The sequence below is a fragment of the Sinocyclocheilus grahami genome, unplaced genomic scaffold (genome assembly GCF_001515645.1).
Source record: "Sinocyclocheilus grahami isolate Dianchi unplaced genomic scaffold, SAMN03320097.WGS_v1.1 scaffold286.1, whole genome shotgun sequence".
NCBI lineage: Eukaryota > Metazoa > Chordata > Actinopteri > Cypriniformes > Cyprinidae > Sinocyclocheilus > Sinocyclocheilus grahami.
This window is the reverse complement of record NW_015505465.1, coordinates 552,655-571,408: the sequence shown is the minus strand read 5'-3', so window position 1 is coordinate 571,408 and position 18,754 is coordinate 552,655. Positions and strand designations below refer to the sequence as shown.

At 37.1% G+C, this 18,754-nt stretch overlaps 1 protein-coding gene across 1 annotated transcript in view; it reads right to left on the bottom strand.

Annotated features, from left to right (window-relative positions):
• The window catches only part of LOC107600572 (O-acetyl-ADP-ribose deacetylase MACROD2-like), a 607,387-nt gene that overhangs the window by 200,196 nt on the left and 388,437 nt on the right, over positions 1-18,754 (bottom strand). Inside the window, exon 6 of the mRNA XM_016292504.1 lies at positions 5,345-5,466. Coding sequence (XP_016147990.1) covers positions 5,345-5,466 — 122 coding nt within the window. The remainder of the gene's footprint in view (positions 1-5,344; positions 5,467-18,754) is intronic.

Sequence of the window (18,754 nt, the reverse complement as noted above, 5' to 3'; positions counted from 1 at the left end):
GTATGGAGATGAGCTGCTCTCTGAGGGGTTGACTATTGAATTGCTATACATGCTACAATTCAATGTATAAAAAGAGAGAGAAAAAACACTATATGAAAAGATCCCAATATCCAGATCTCAACCAGATTATGCAAATTTTGTCACATAAAACACCAAGATGGGGGTAAAAAAAAAAATAGATCCAAGACTTACATAAATAATCATATAAATAATTATTTAAAATAATAAATTGTTTATTTTATAATTATATTATTATTATAAATAATAATTTGTTATGAGGAAAGTCACATTACTTTTTTGACTCTCATATAGCTATTTATTTTCCATTTTTCCCTTAATTGTAATAATTGTAAAATAGTTTTTTGATCAAATAAATGCAGCATTGGTGAGCATAAGAGCCTTTATTCAAAACCATTTAAAGTCTTACCAACCCCAAACTTTTGAACGGTAGAGTAGATAAACAGCAAGTGTTTTTCATTCTTCCACCAGTGATTTAGGTGCTTCAGGCTTAAAAAAAGTCTGACAATTAACAAACTGGTTAATCACAAAGTGGGAATGCTTTATCAGCAACACTGTCTGCTATGTGGTTCTATTCTCTTTATGTTCTTCACAACTGTTATCAAGTCTTCTCTCATTAACAATGGTATAAAAAACCTCTACTGCTTCCCCAAGTGCTCGCTATCCCAAAATACCCCAGCAAGTGTCGTGCATTTAATGTCTCTTGGCTCTCATACTTATTGACAGAACACTAGAGCAAAACTCCTCCCACCCAGGCCATTTAGACAGTTTTATTATCTTGACTGATTTTGCGATCTGTACTCACCAGTCCCTTTCATTTTACCACAGCACCGCCCATATGAGCACCACTTACGGTGCACATAAGCAGAGGCCTTTGCGGCAGCAATTTTTTTAATTTAGCCATCCGATCGAGACAAGGGCCACCATAAATTATCGGTTCTCAGCGCCGTAGAGCATTTTGTGGCTTCATGGGTGCATGGTAAATGCACTTCACCAGAGCCACAGTTCCCACTATTCCCCATGCTGGCATTCTGGAGTGCGGTTAGCTCTGCTGATGTCCTCAGACCAGGCCGCGGTCACACGTGGCTCCAACGGGCCTCCAGGGGAACGTGACAGATTGCTCACTCGGTCGCAGAAACGAGCCGAGCACAGGAGTGGGAGTGTGTATCCGGGGTTCACATGGGAGCCGTGTGACCGGATATGCTGGATTTTAATCACATTCTCTCACATACACACAGCAGCACACTTCTTTTAAAACACAAAAGAACTAAAAGTAGAATAAATAGAATAATAAGAGTTCGGCATTATATATAGGTATGGTGTGGTTTGAAGAAGTTATGAAGACAAAAAAAAAACTGAAAATCAAAGAAATTCATTACTATTTTTTAAGTATAGAAACTGCAAAATTAAAAAGAAAAAAGTTTAAAAAGCCATACAGTTTCAAAGTTTGTAGACTTATAGAGAGAGAATAATAGACCGACAGGTCGATGCACAGATTGTAAATAAAATAAAATAAAAAATATTAGATGAAAAACTTAAACGAAAACCAGAAATGCTGGAAATTGGTAGTTTACAGAAACAAAAGTTTATGTTGAAATACTAAACACTTTTAAAAATCCAATTTTATTTAATAAAAACTACATAATTAAATAACTAAAATTTAAAACTTAAAATAATAAAACGTAATATTTAAAAAATAAAATAATACCAAGTAATAGATCAATCACACGGAAGTGTTATAATCAAACTCATTCTTGCTCTCAAACCCTCACTAGGTTTACTCCGGATCTTTCCCAGTATTAATGTTGAACAGAGCAGAAACCGCAACACCCGACAGAGATGAAGAGTGAGAGTCTTCCATCTCTTGCTCCTGGTCCAAGAAGTGTTAAACCACATTCTGGAGGTTAAGAATCTTGGCTGTGAGGGCTTGTCATTTCTAAAGATGAAGATGATTCATCCTTTATTCAGCTTCACGGAGCAAACACAGGTGTCATGCTAAACTAATGTGCCCTAAGCTATCGCTTCCAGTAAAACATTACTCATCCCAATCTGCAGGAGTGTTTGTTGGCAAGCGACAAGCGCATCGATGCTTACCTTCTAACCTGTCCTGCAAATAACACACCTATCTAAAGATATTCAGGGTGATACAAATGGTATCAATGATAATGACCAAAAAAAACAAGCATTCAGTTCAGCATATGGTGTTCAGAAACAAAACATTACTACTGTAAAACACTACTGAAATCACTAAAGCACTACTGCTACTGAAATCACTACTACTAATAATGACAGTAGAGTTTCACTGTAATTCACAAAATTATGTTAAGATTATTTTCACAGTTAACTTGCACTCATGTATCCAATCAATTTCAACTATGCTTTCAGGAACGAGGGGGGAAAAGCAAGGAAGTGAGGGTCCTCATACTAACATTTCAGCACTGGATTCCTCCTGCCTAAAAATATGTTCACGGGTCTCTATCGCTTGAGATAATCAAGGGGAATTTATCTGCGTAGCACATGTTCAGATCTCTCTCTGCCTCAGGGGCTGTCTTTGGGCTCTCAAGAACAAGGATTAGCTTGAGAGCTCATCCAATTCCCATCTTTTGTTGCACATGTTTACGTTTTTTTAAAACAGTTTTTCCCTCATGTCTCAAATCCCCTTGCAATTCTCCGGCATTCCACTAGGCGAACCGTTCCTTTTCTAGAAACATCCACAACTCTTCCTTTCTAAGTGACAGATTCTCCAATGAGTTTAGCACTAATCTACTAGGCAAGTGGTCTGGAACCTCTGCTATAAATCAGCCACTTGCATAGACCATAAAAATGGGGGAATTCTGATAATTTCACCATTTGCGACTAACACTAAATGTGCGCATACACTAAAGCACTCGAGCATAACAACTAGCAAAACTCACCGGACAGACATCAGTCAATCAAAACGGGCAGCAATAATCTGTAGCAGCTGTCTAAACATGTCCCACCGAAGAGCACTGTTTCACGTCAATATGTGAACTACTGAATAAATAAATAGAGAAGGGAAGCTAAATACATGTGTGGAATGTGCATGTAAGAGAGCGGGTACTGTAACGGGAAAGAAATATAGAGCGAAGGATGCACGGCCCCTTTGCTGGCTTCTCCTGTTCTACCTAATGAGGCCTGTAAGAATCTCTGGGCTATGCTTTGGGAGTAAATATATATCCCAAACCCCCCAGACTCATTCAAGACCTTCTACGTGGGTTGCAGCTGTGAAGGTCTGTGTACACCATAAGATAAATCCAAGTAAACAGAATCGCTAATTAGCACTTAACTCCCAGTCACTCGTGGCAGGCATGCGCAATTCTCGCAACCAGAAGTGAATCCATGCAACCTTAACCACGACATTCCAACCTTGTAATGATGATAAAGCCAGACCTCTCCATCCTCACTGTGAGATTAAAGCGGTTCATCAAGTGCCGAAGTTAGCGATTTGTCCCGCAAAGACGGTCTCATCATGGCTAATTGTGAGAGATCCTCTCAGGGCCCTTTGCTGGTCTGGATGGAGGAGCTGATTGGTCTGTCTCGCGCACGGCCCCTCTGGTTGTGGCCACAATGGATTAAAGCAGATCCATAACTCATGCACACCAGATGGTGGAGATAGGGTCAGCAGCTGGAACAGCGCACGATCAGACTCTACGTCTTTCCAGTCCAAAGCTGCTGGTCTTTAGCCAGCTTCATTAAAGCCTGAGGTTGTCTGGTAATTTACAAAGCTGAGAAACAATCTGAACATAGTTGCAATATGGAAAATATGAGCCTTATCCATTCCAGCTGTGTCAATGGCTGTAAGACATACAGTGTGCTTGGTTCTTTAAAAACTAGAGAGCAAACTAATGCCTTTGTTACGACTTACTAAGAATAAAAAATCAATTTCCTTCCATGACTTCATGGGAAATGTTTTGCCAGTTAGTTGGCAATAATTGACTCAGACACTTAAATATACATGAAAAAGCTTATCAAACTCAGTAATTGCACTCAAAATATAGCGATGCAACTAAAATTGTTCTGATCCAATGTTCCTAAGCAATAATTAGGATGTCACCAAAAAATGAGCATCATGATGATAATTAACAGACTTTAATTAAAACATACTTTTGACAGAACTATGACAAGAAAAAATAACACCGCAATATATTAACAACGGACTAAAAATGTTTTTGACTAATTGTTTTAGGTATTCCAATCATAGTCAATAATGCTGGGAACTGACCTGTTTGAACACACCTGTAAAGTACTATACAGTATATAAAGCATTATTTTTGAGATACACTCTTTCTGTAACAATACACTAAAACATTTAAAACATGGACAACGGATAGCTAAATGGATTACCGAAGCATAAAACATACACAAAATTATTGTTGTTCAATTGTGCGCTCAGGAATGTTTGAATATTTGGCTTAATTTAGCATTTTCTCAACAAAATGTTATTTTCAATTGCTACGATTATGGTTTCTCAGTTTTAGAGTAAAGTTAAAATGAAAAATAATGATGAAACGGAAGTAGTGATAGATCTTTGTAATGTGCAATGGACTACTGACTAAGAAAAAATTATGACTGGGACTTGATGCTAAGCATCGGTTGATTATTGAATGGAAGTAGATCAGCTGAATGTGAGTTTGAGGTAGATTAAGGTAAAAAGAGATTGGGTTTTAGAGAGAGTACCAAAGAGTATTGTGCCATTTCACCAGAAGGCCAAAAGAATGTAAAAATAAAAATGACACATGCTTGATGAATTATTCACAATAAGATCAGTAACATGCATTTATAAAATAGAAGCACGGAATATGAAATGATGAAATATTTAAGGACATTTAAGAAATATTTTCATCAAAAGACAAAGACTGTCTAAAATAAAACAAAGCATGTAAAAATCACCCAAGTGTGAATTACATTCAACATCTGGCTTTAGATCTGCTTCATGTTACAAAATGTGAGAATTAATGCTGCAACAACAACAAGAGCAACTGTTAGTCACTGAGGAGGGCACGACAGCACAACCACTAAAACCCTTGTGGAAACCAACAGAAAATGTTGCCTGTTTGTATCTTTATCAACATTTTTCTCTCAGGCCCTGCTGAAAGGCTGTGCTGCAACCATCCAACGATCGACACAAAATGCGCAAACAAGGGAGCATGTCTTACAGCATCACCACCATTGTACAATCATCTTCAAAACTGTTATTTTGCTGACTTCAAGATTTCAAAACACGGTCTTGAAAGCATCAGCTGAGTCACAGAGCTGCTTGTCTGAAGTGGACTGTTTGTAATGTCTTAAAGGCTTTTATACTTACCACAGATCTCAAGTTATTGTCCTTCATCAGCTTGAGGGAGTATTTGTAGCATGATTCGAGGTCATCTCTTTGGGACTGGCCCACATTTCCTCTGGCGATTGGGCCGACAGTATGGATCACATCTGAAAGAAGAAAAAAGCAGAGTGGTTTATGTCTATACATTGTCAAAAACTTAAAGCTCTGTGTGTATAATTCATAATGTAAATACGTGCCACTGTAGATAACACACATTTTCAATTAAAACTGTGACACTGCTTAACACCAGGACAAATCCCACATGACAAACAACAACAAAACAAAGCTTCCTGTCAGATCTTCAAAGGCAAGTCATACAAGAGAATGACATATAGAACTGTTTCAGAACTGCCGAGGATCATGGGAACGCACCCGCACATTCCTAATTCTACTAGGTACAAAACAGCTTATTTTTCTGCAACGTTATCATGCTACCAAAACAAGAGTCAACCAACAATGACAAGAATAACAATGGAACAAAGGGGCTGATTTGAACAAGCCAAAAAACTGCCCAAAATCAAGTACATTTATTCAGTTAATGAAATGGAAGAGCAGATAGAAAATCAATTACTCCATCCTTTTATCCTATCTATTCATACATTCATATCTGCTCGTAGCCGCCCTCCTGCTGCTTGTGCATAGTAATGTGTTGGTTGTCAGTCAGCGTGAGGCTGGTCTGAGGCGAGAAGGCTGAGGGAAGCAGGCTGGTTTAATTAAATCATTGCCGTGATGACAGGGGAGTTAAGGAAGCTGCGCATGAGTCTGAGAGAGAAATAAAGTAGCCCTTCCTGTCTGACTCATCCAGGCCCTGGACGGTGGGCGGCAGTGGGCAATTAATAACAATAAACAGGTCGCATTGCAAGTCCTATTCACGCTGCCTTTGTGGCCCTCGCTTCTTTTACAATCAGCATTTTACAGCAGACAAGCAACAAGACAACTTCACAGAGAACTCTTTATTATTATTATCTGTGCATTTGAGATATTACCAGCATTTCTAAATGTGAGAAACAGGGAAATATTAATGGTTCTGGTTAGTGATATTTTGTCAGCTGCTCTGTTTCTCTTCATGCTGTGTCACACTGATTAGCCCTGCCCATACTGAAATCTCAATGGTCCAAACTATGCTGCACATAACTGTATATTAAATACCAAGTATGTTCTGATTGGCTGCTATTGTTTCACACAACACACTGCACATTCTCGCTTTCAGAGGCCAAACCATTTAACTCATGTCTGGTCAGCACAGTGCTTTAGCCCCAGCTCTCAGAATAGTACTGGAAGTTTGCTAGTTAGTGAACACAACAGTGCATCATAAAATACAATAAGCAAACTACTTTGGTACATTCCAGAATTCTGGGTTCTCTATCAACATCTGTGATTGAAAGCACAGATTATTTGCAGAGGAAAGTCTTACAAGATGTATATCTGAGCATGTACAGTAAGTACCTGCTGTCATAATAACCAGATCTTCTTTTCTTAGCTTACAGACATGATGCAAATGGACAAGGACGAAAGAGCCTGAAATATCCTGCTAATTCAGACCCAATCTAAATATAAATGTGCTGGCAAAATAACTAATTTCTAATGCCAAATTAGAGAAAACAGAGAAATCTTCTGAGTACTGTACCTTTTAAATACATTTAAATCTAAGAAAAATTTAAAGTGGCAAAATGCAGAAAGAATGAAGGAAAGTACAATCTGGCAGTCGAGATAGATAGATAGATGGATAGATGGATAGATGGATAGATAGATGGATGGATGATTAGACATGATTTTCTCTCTATTGTTTATTATAACATCATGTTTTTTGTACACAGCTCTGTCTTTTGTACACAGTTAACATAACTAAAGATCAGCTGTTAATGCTGTCATGGTGAATGCACAGAGACTGTCACATGCATAAATTGCCCTTTGCCGCACACATCTGTTCAGCTAAAGTCTGTGTACAGAAAGGATCGGGAACGAGGAGCATGTTTGCATTATTCAGGCAAAGATTTCTATCTTTAGTGGTTCGGCAAATGAGAGCTGGGAGTGTGAGGAAGGAGTCTGAGTGCTTTTCTCATTACATAATCCTGTTCTTTATGAATAAAAGCTTGGTCAATTATTGATGTGTTCTCACCAGTTGTAATTTCTATCTACCAATGACAAGCTGCCTTTCAGGGTGTACACAGACAGACACATTTCAATAGCTTCTGTCACTCTCTCTCTCTTAAAATAGGACATTTCTAAGGAAGACATAATGCAGACAGTGTTATGGAAGACACATAATGCTTATTCAAATTGGAATAGAAACTTCACTCTATTCACTCGGTCACCTTAAAGCACAAAATTCACAAACCTCACTTAAAGGGTTAGTTCACCCCAAAATGAAAATTCTGTCATTAATTACTCGCCCTCATGTCGTTCCAAACCCGTAAGACCTTCGTTCATCTTCGGAACACGAATTAAGATATTTTTGATGAAATGTGAGAGCTCTCAGACCCTGCATAGACAGCAACGCAACTGTAATGTTCTGATTCTAGATGATTCTAGATGAACGAAGGTCTTACGGGTTTGGAACGACATGAGGGTGAGTAATTAACGACAGAATTTTCATTTTTGGGTGAACTATCCCTTTAATGGCATATTAAAGATTAATAAGGTAGGCTATGCGCTTTTAATTTGACATCCCTTGCAATGCAGTATTTGCATCGTTGATTATCTACAGAAAATCTCAGTATGAAACGGAGGTCGTTTGGGAACTCTCCCAGGAGAGAGATAGAAAAAAAAATCAAGACATTTCATTTATTTTTCTTCACTCAGAACAGCATACCGTGTGATGTTTTGAGGCTTACAACACTTATATCACATAATGACAATGAGACAAGACAATACTCGCAGCGGTGATCTCTAGGATCATGGCTACATCAGCAGTGTTGCTTAAAACAGCATGCTGTCCAGGGTGTGTGTGTGTGTGTGTGTTCTGGCCGTTAGTGTGGCCTCTTAATGAGGCTGTAACTATATGAAATATCATCTCTCCCCATACCAGCAGGACCCGGCTAGCATGATGGGACCATAATGTAGCCTTTATATATATGTGTGTGTGTGTGTGTGTGTGTGTGTAATTTATTTTTGCTTATGTGCGCTCCATTTTTGTTTTACAAGATGGGCATCCAGGGGAACAAGTATGCACTTTCTTGTTTAAAAAAATAAATAAATGCAACATATACACAACATATGGCATGGCAGCAAATAGGGGGTCTGCATTATATTAGCCATATAAATAATCAAAAAGCAATTTTATTTATTTTATTATAAAAAATATGTTGCTTAAAACAGCATGCTGTCCAGGGTGTGTGTGTGTGTGTGTGTTCTGGCCGTTAGTGTGGCCTCTTAATGAGGCTGTAACTATATGAAATATCATCTCTCCCCATACCAGCAGGACCCGGCTAGCATGATGGGACCATAATGTAGCCTGCACCCAGTTGTTTTCTATGCATAATACATGAACCTCCGGACCACTGGAGCAACAACTCTTCAATTAGAGGATGGAGGACCAGAACAGACCATTTATAAACTCATGAAACTAAAGCTATAGTCGTACAACGTGTGCACGATATCTACACATGTATAAATAATGAAGAGGTCATTTGTTTTTTTCTTTCATTCAAAACAAGAAAGTGCATATTTGTTCTCTTGGAAGCCCATCAAAAATGGAGCGTACATAAGCAAAAGAGGATCACTGGTTCATATAACTTTACTATACCAAACACATAGATGTATGTGAATACAAATGCAATTAGAGGAGCATGGGACAAATTAGACCCTTTCACACAAGTAAAGGGTTCATGGTTTGATAATCACCAATAATCATGGTTGGAAAAGTGCGCTATTGTGCAAACCGTTGTCGAGTATTTGAATGCAAAGCGCAGTTATAGGTACTGTGCACATACGCTTGTTTATAATTAATATTTAGCATACAGAACATAACTCCACGTTAATCCCCGATTTATGAATGTGTAATTGTCTGACCAAACAATTAAAATGTTAATTATGCAAGACAACCTTGTGCTTTGGTCATCTGAACAACTTATTTAGACTTTATTTATTTAATGAGTAGATTATGCACACATTTTAATAAAGCCAAATCAGTTTTTGTAACAGGTGAATACATTCGTCGACTTAAAACATAACACATAAGACACTCTTTTTCGCCACCTGCTGGCGTATTTATGTAATATGAAGAAATGGTCACTGAATGAATCAGTGAACGAATCTGAATGAATCATTTTAGTGAACGAACTGAAAATGAACGAATCTCTTGAAAGAATCAAAATTTCAATCACTATATGTCAATAAAAACTAATTTTCCTGTCCTGTCAGTCATTAAACTGTGCTCGTAGCAGTGGGTGGTGTTTATCATTTCATATTAAAGTGTGAATAAAACTATGAGCATGCGTGTCAGATCCGCGTCACATTGAGCAGCGGCAGCTCTTAAAGTAATAGCAGCCAAATAACCTAATAACCCAGCTGCTGTGATGTCTGTTAATCAAAGAACAAACGAAAAATCATTTAGAATTTAGTGTTTGATAAATTTATTCATTTTCTGTATATTTCCTACTTGCTGAAGGGCACAGGTAAATATGACATCTATTATAATGAGTTTATGTGAAGACTGATTTAAGTTCACTTAAATTAGAAGTTATTTTTTGAAGTCTAATAAATGTTAAAATTGATAGCTCTCAATTATACTGTAATGTTAGTATAGTCAACATTACATACAGTCAATGGTTAAATATTAGGGAAAAATAACTTACTAACTTAAAAATAAATACTCCTTATTTTAAATACAATAACTAGTATTGGTATCAGTTATACTCGCCTTCAGTCTTAAAAAAAAAAAAAAAAAGATGCCATTAAACGAATATTAAAAATATACTGTCTTTATGTTGTTTCTACGTTAATTTGATGATTTAATGTGAAATTATTGAAATATAAAAGTATATTTAAAAACTTTAATGTTAGGTGGGATTAATCGCGATGTGTATATACACACACATTACAATGATCAAAAGTAACAGTAGAGACATTGACAATGTAACACAAGATTTCGGTTTTAAATAAATGCTGCTCCTTGGAACTTTCTTCTACTCATCAAAGAATCCCAATAATAAGAAGAAATAATGTTTGAGCATCAAATCAGCATATTATTATGATTTCTGGAGGATCATGTGACACTGAAATCAAGAATAATGGTTCCTTAAAATTCAGACTTTGCAATCGCAGGAAGAAAATATATAGTTTGTGTAATCCCTTGTCAAAATGTTCAATTTGAAAGAAACGGTCATGTAAAACAGTTATTTTCTGGGGTTTTAGAAGAACCCCCAAGTGTTGATTTTATACTGATTATTGAAGTCCATGTAACCATAACAATTCTTAATATCGTCTTGCACGTTTGTGGTCTACATACTTACTATTCTATTCATGTGCTGGCCACAAATCGATGCGCACAGATAATGTGACTTGTAACGTGGAACCATGCATATTAATACCGAACAATAAAGGTGCATGCAACTATTGTTCAGGCTTCCCTCTCCACACATTAGCTGTAGCGTAAAATAAATGGCATTGTTTGGATTGGACTAAAGCGTTCAAACATCCGCCATAGCTTAATCATGCAAATGAACACAGCTTCGCTTATAATAACGCAGGGGCGGAGCTATGGTTGGCCACCCCACTCACAACTGCTGCTACTGTGTCTTTTTTCTTGACAAGAATTGCGTTTTATTTACGACCACATCAAGCAGGAGACTTTTCAGACACGCACACAATTTTGCCTCAGCGACAGGAGCTAGTCAAACGAGCGCGGAAACGGTACAGGTGACGAGGCAGCTTCAGTAGAACAACAGTGAACTGCGGTCAGATGAGATGTTGTCAAGCCATATGTCAGTAGTGATGTTTCGTTCGTGAACGAATCATTCTTTTTTAACAAATCTTTTAGGTGAACAAATCGTTCTCGTTCACGTGATCCATTGACTCATATTTCTCATTCACTGAAAATCCTCCCTCCAGAGCAGCGCGGCGCTATTGGCAGCGCATGCGCATATCAGTGAACCGGGTACACTCTTAAAAATAAAGGTGCTTCAAAAGGTTCTTCACAGCGATTTCATAGAAGAACCATTTTTGGTTCCACAAAGAACCATTCAGTCAAAGGCTCTCTAAAAAACTACCTCTTTATTACCTTTTTGTAATCTGAAGAACCTTTTTTCACCACAAAGAATACAGAATGTGATACAGAAAGGTTCTTCAGATATTAAAGGTTCTTTATGGAACCATTTAGACAAAAAGGTTCTTCTATGGCATCGTGAAGCACCTTTATTTTTAAGAGTGTAGCTCTGTGGACTGTTTCATCCTGTCAAAGAATGACTAAACCTCGAGCCAATAGCCTTCGAGTTTGATATGCATGTGATTATGTGATTTGTTGAATGTAGTGTACGAATATGCCCTTCATTGAACGAGTTTCTTTTGAGTCTGAACGAGATCTTCTCGTTTTCTCGTTCATGAACGAAATGACCGAACTGGTACATGTCGTTCGTGAACGAGTTGAATGAACTGCTACATCTTGTTCGTGAATGAAATGACTGAACTGGTACATAACTTGTTCGTGAACGAAATTAATGAGAGTGTACCTGGTCAGTTGGCCATTTAGCATGTCAATCTCGAACAGCAATCAGCAGATGCAAAGCGCAGTTATAGGTACTGTGCACATACGCTTGTTTATAATTAATATTTAGCATACAGAACATAACTCCACGTTAATCCCCGATTTATGAATGTGTAATTGTCTGACCAAACAATTAAAATGTTAATTATGCAAGACAACCTTGTGCTTTGGTCATCTGAACAACTTATTTAGACTTTATTTATTTAATGAGTAGATTATGCACACATTTTAATAAAGCCAAATCAGTTTTTGTAACAGGTGAATACATTCGTCGACTTAAAACATAACACATAAGACACTCTTTTTCGCCACCTGCTGGCGTATTTATGTAATATGAAGAAATGGTCACTGAATGAATCAGTGAACGAATCTGAATGAATCATTTTAGTGAACGAACTGAAAATGAACGAATCTCTTGAAAGAATCAAAATTTCAATCACTATATGTCAATAAAAACTAATTTTCCTGTCCTGTCAGTCATTAAACTGTGCTCGTAGCAGTGGGTGGTGTTTATCATTTCATATTAAAGTGTGAATAAAACTATGAGCATGCGTGTCAGATCCGCGTCACATTCAGCAGCGGCAGCTCTTAAAGTAATAGCAGCCAAATAACCTAATAACCCAGCTGCTGTGATGTCTGTTAATCAAAGAACAAACGAAAAATCATTTAGAATTTAGTGTTTGATAAATTTATTCATTTTCTGTATATTTCCTACTTGCTGAAGGGCACAGGTAAATATGACATCTATTATAATGAGTTTATGTGAAGACTGATTTAAGTTCACTTAAATTAGAAGTTATTTTTTGAAGTCTAATAAATGTTAAAATTGATAGCTCTCAATTATACTGTAATGTTAGTATAGTCAACATTACATACAGTCAATGGTTAAATATTAGGGAAAAATAACTTACTAACTTAAAAATAAATACTCCTTATTTTAAATACAATAACTAGTATTGGTATCAGTTATACTCGCCTTCAGTCTTAAAAAAAAAAAAAAGATGCCATTAAACGAATATTAAAAATATACTGTCTTTATGTTGTTTCTACGTTAATTTGATGATTTAATGTGAAATTATTGAAATATAAAAGTATATTTAAAAACTTTAATGTTAGGTGGGATTAATCGCGATGTGTATATACACACACATTACAATGATCAAAAGTAACAGTAGAGACATTGACAATGTAACACAAGATTTCGGTTTTAAATAAATGCTGCTCCTTGGAACTTTCTTCTACTCATCAAAGAATCCCAATAATAAGAAGAAATAATGTTTGAGCATCAAATCAGCATATTATTATGATTTCTGGAGGATCATGTGACACTGAAATCAAGAATAATGGTTCCTTAAAATTCAGACTTTGCAATCGCAGGAAGAAAATATATAGTTTGTGTAATCCCTTGTCAAAATGTTCAATTTGAAAGAAACGGTCATGTAAAACAGTTATTTTCTGGGGTTTTAGAAGAACCCCCAAGTGTTGATTTTATACTGATTATTGAAGTCCATGTAACCATAACAATTCTTAATATCGTCTTGCACGTTTGTGGTCTACATACTTACTATTCTATTCATGTGCTGGCCACAAATCGATGCGCACAGATAATGTGACTTGTAACGTGGAACCATGCATATTAATACCGAACAATAAAGGTGCATGCAACTATTGTTCAGGCTTCCCTCTCCACACATTAGCTGTAGCGTAAAATAAATGGCATTGTTTGGATTGGACTAAAGCGTTCAAACATCCGCCATAGCTTAATCATGCAAATGAACACAGCTTCGCTTATAACATCTTTTGTGTAAAGGGGACATACCTCCTTTTTTCTCAGCTCTGTTATTATATGCTGTTCTTTAGCCAGGCAGAATTTCATTTGCATAGATTTCAACACCCAAATAGCTGGTAATAAATAAATAATTGCGCGAAGAAAACACAGACACATACAAAGCAACTCTGTCGTCTCAAGCTTGTCAAAGCTTGAAAGAAGTGAGAATGGAAAGGAGGGGAAAACGTCTCTCTGTACAGCCGTCAAGAATTCTTTTTACAGGAACAGCAGATAAGACCGGTCGAAAAAAGGAGAGGCTCACTAGGTGTGGCGAGCAATCGCCCTCAGGAATATGTGTCTGACCTGCACCTCAACTCAATCAACGGGAATAATGCATACAATCACTTCACAATGAGTCTGTCAAGGGCACTTACATAAGAGAATGGGCCCAGGGAGGGCGGAAGGCATGGGCTCTGAATATGGATGCCTTTTTGCTCACTTTACTCGACCGACCTCTCAAGCATTTCTTCTCTTCAACGCCTCGTTCTAATCAAGCGAGCTGAGAGACTGTTTCATATGCGTCGGCCGCCTTGAGGACAGAGGTGCGGGCAGCAGGGATTTATCTTATTTCAACGGACACAAGCCGCCGCCCATGGGCTACCGTCAACAGCCATTAATAATGAAAAGCAGGGTCTCCCGGTGCTACTCTCGGAGGGCCGACTTCCTCTATTTTCTTGCTGGAACTCTGCGGGGAGGATGGAAACCTAAAAAGATATGGTTTCAACATGCTAGCATTGCGCTCGGTTTATCTCGAGGCATTATATCTGGTTTTAACATGTATGCTAACAGCACCGTCCGACTGAAACCTGAACCACATGTTTTGTTAATACTTACGATGATAATGCAAGCCATCCGGGCTTTTTGAAAACATCGTCTGAGATCGATTTAACATTTGCGTATTGGCTCCTTTGATGTGTGAATTTAACCTAAATGAAAGCCAAAGCAAACCGAGAGGTTTTGGAAGAAAAAGAAAGTGAGGTGGGTGAGAACTTCGGCAGGAGGGCCTCCCGTCCGTCGCTTTGATGGGCTGTGTTTTATAAAGCTCTTTAGGGGCAGGACAGATCGCTCGTTCGGCACAGCCCCGTTCCCACGTTTCCTCTTTTACCGCCGCAGTGTGCGACAGGTACGGCAGCTGGCGTAGGGATTGATCGTGAGGTACATCAAACGTCACCTTCAAACAGCCAGCTTGGGGGAGACTAGCGCGGCTTATGTTCTTACAGCCCCTCTGCAGCAAATGATGCTCCACCAAAGGGACGCGCACACATCAAAGAGACGAGACACCTTATTTAGATGTGCGAGCTGCTTTGGCAGAATTTACACATGGTCCATTGATTGCTATTTCTAGACTTTCCCACACAAATATTGTTCTCTGGTCTGAAAACATTGTCAACAGGCAGATTAAAGGAATCATTCTCCTAGAAATGAACATTCTGTCATGAATTACTTTTCAAAACAATGTTATTTTTTCCATAAAACACACAAACACACAACAATAACAGTTCATAGTGACCACCGGCTACAAAGTATGTTTGTTTTTTTCCCCCACATTTGGTCAATTCGACTTCTGTATTATAGTCTTCTGAAGCCAAACAATAGTTGTGTGTGATGAAATTGATAGAAATCTGTCATTATTCACTATGGTTCAGGTTGGATGTCAACAGCATCATTTTTTTTTTCGTTAGTGTCTAGTAGCCAAACATCATGGCGTTAAGAATGCACCAAAGGTGCCATATTTGATTTGAGGGCTGTTTAAAAGTTAACAGCGACTAGAATTTCAGATAAAGATTTCATATGACTTCAGAAGAGCTAGAATATACAGTATGATTCAAAGATTTGAAGTCAGTTTGAGTTTTATTTTTTTTTTAGGAAATGAACAATTATTTACTAAGGAAACATTACATTGATCAAAGGTAACAGGTAAATGCTGTTTTTTCGAAATTTATATTCATCAAAGAATCCTGAAAAAACATATCATGGTTTCCACAAAAATATTAAGCATGAATTATTAAGCAGCAATTGTTTTCAACATTGATAATAAGAAATCAGTATATTAGAATGATTTCTGAAGGATCATGTGACACTGAAGAAAGTTTTTGTCACAGGAATACAGTTCATTACGTTATATTTCATTATATTTTCATCATAATAAAATAGAAAACAGTTATTTAAAATTGCAATAATATTACGGTTTTTGCTTGTTTTTACAAAAAAACAAAAACAAAATCAAAACAAAAAAGGAGCCTTGGTAGGCATAAAAGACTTCTTTAAAAGAAAGAAAAAAAAATCTTACCAACCTCAAACTTCTGAACAGTAGTGCATCTTGCACAACTTGAATGAACTATTGTTATTATTTTCTTTTTTTGATTTTGACAGCATGTGGTCACTATGAACAGAACTGAACAAAAACCTGTGAAGGTTAAAAAAAAAAAAAATGAATAAATAAAAATGTACAATAAAAAAAGGTCCTTTTTGTATTCTGTGGAAGAACAAAATACAGAATTGGGAGAACTATTCCTTCAAAGAAAGGCTGAAAGATCAGATTTTTCTACATTCTGTAATTAAAATTTTAAACTCCTAGTCCTTTATCATACAACATAACTTTTCAGATATTCTGAACTCCTTTTCTTTTGCCATTAGTTGGGCATGGTAAATAATTAAGCTCAGTGCTTGTTTTGATGACCTCCATGTCTCTTTTTTTTTATGACAATTGTGGTTAGGGACTGCGGCGACTCTGGGGCCCGGGTCCCCTGATGAACTAGAGCACACTATTGAGAGAATGAGAGTCAAGACTTAAGATATCCCAACAGCAGATTAAACAATGCACTTCCACTGAATCCACAACCCAGACTCCGCCTGCAACCTTGTGCTTGGGAGCAGACAGATAAAAGCTCAGAAGAAACACAGCATCTTGTGGCAGGTGACAGTGATGCAGCAATAAGAAACAACAAACGCACTGAAAAACACAAAGGATTTTGTGGAGCGAACAATACTTTGGCACGTTAACACAACTTTTTACATTTTACACTATCATTACTTTTAAGGGGGCACCTGCTCATTCATCGTGGTGCATTAAAGCTTAGTTAATTTAGGAGAGAAATGAGGCTCAGATGATGGATTGGAAAGGCAAAATTAGATCTATTAGAATTCAGAGGAACTGGCAGACAATAATCAAAGTACTTTCATCCTACTTGGTGCAATTATCTTTGCACTTAAGAATCAACAAAGCACGTAATGACTTTCGATACAAGTTGTGAGGTGAAGTCAGCCGTAACGGCACATAATGGGTTAACAGAGAGACTGCTAACTTGCTGACTGGATTGTTGGCGTAATAACAGAGAGAAGCGCACACACTCTCTTTGATAAAATTTTACTTTGTATCTGTTCAAGCATTTTAGGAACCACAAAGAAAATTCTACAGCGTAAAAACCTATTCACCGTGTGCACGTCTACACGAAGTCATTTCTGAGTCAATAAAAGGATTTTCTCATTGCATTTTTCAGAATTTTTTTCTTTTTTTCTGTTAACTCTCAAATGGTCAATCCAAGCCATATGCAGGACCTGCTTTGTAAAACTGACTGTGAATCTAAGTCAACTGAAGCACTACATATGGTTAATAAGAGCTAATCTGAGCAACAAATAAAAAAGGATAGTAGATGTAGCATTTACCAGTGCCATTGCAGAAATGAACAAATGAGTAGTATTCAAAATGGTCATGAGATCTCAACATAGCATCCCCCATGACTGAATACTCCTTATTTTAAAGTAAAAAATTAAATGTATTTTCATTGGTTATTTTGGCTGTTAAATCTATTACATCTGATCTCAGTTTTTTAGGACTGCACATATTTTGGCCATGACATCAGACAGTTGATCTCTTAAAGGAAGATGAGAAGCTTAGTTTTTCTTAAATAGCTGGGCTTTAATAGCAGATTTCTTCAGCAGAATGGATTAGGTATGACAGCTCATGTAAGGCTTTCCATGTTAAACCATGGAATGGTTGACCTGAATCAAGGGAGAGGTTAAATGTTGCCATGTGCTGTATGAGCATACTGCCAACCACTCAGCGCTCTGTATCCTCTAAAACAGACACTGCATTTCTTTTACGTAACATCCTGATTGTGAAGCAGAAATCAATGAACCTGCAAGATTGACTTTTATTAATGTAAATAATCATGCCTAAATCCTGATATAGATACATACACAAAAGGTATTGTTAGACCATTTTACTGCCATTTTATGCAGGAACAGAATTTGAGGCACAGATCTGTAACAGCCATTTATTTCTTTAATATCTTTCAAAACAAATCACTTACCACAACGCAAATGTGGTTGTTTATATAAGCTGCAGCCAGGCTGCAATTAGCACCTTCAAAAACGAACAACCCCTCAGAGAATTAAGGGTATTTTAAAAATCACAGTTGCAAAATGATTCAGAACAGTAATGCTCCATGCAAAGACTCGTGCACATGAGCAGCGTGACAGTCGTACACACACAGATAAGTGTATTGATTTGACGCAGAATGGAAGATGGGTGTGTAAAATGGTGTGAAACATGAAATAATACCACGCATGAGCAGATGTGACAGCTAGTCCCATCTTTCACACTTAAAATAGACAGCCGGCTCAACACTGACGAGACGAGTGTTATTATTGATTGCCAGTCAATCATCATAACATAAAAAATACATATCTGACACGTGGCATTCATAAATCTATTAATTTGAGTGGTTGACGCTGTTAAGAAAAATATATAATATAAAATATAAATATAATAATAAAATTATATTTACTATAATAATATTTAATAAAATATTTGTAAAAATATATATATAAAAAAGTATATATATATATATATATATATATA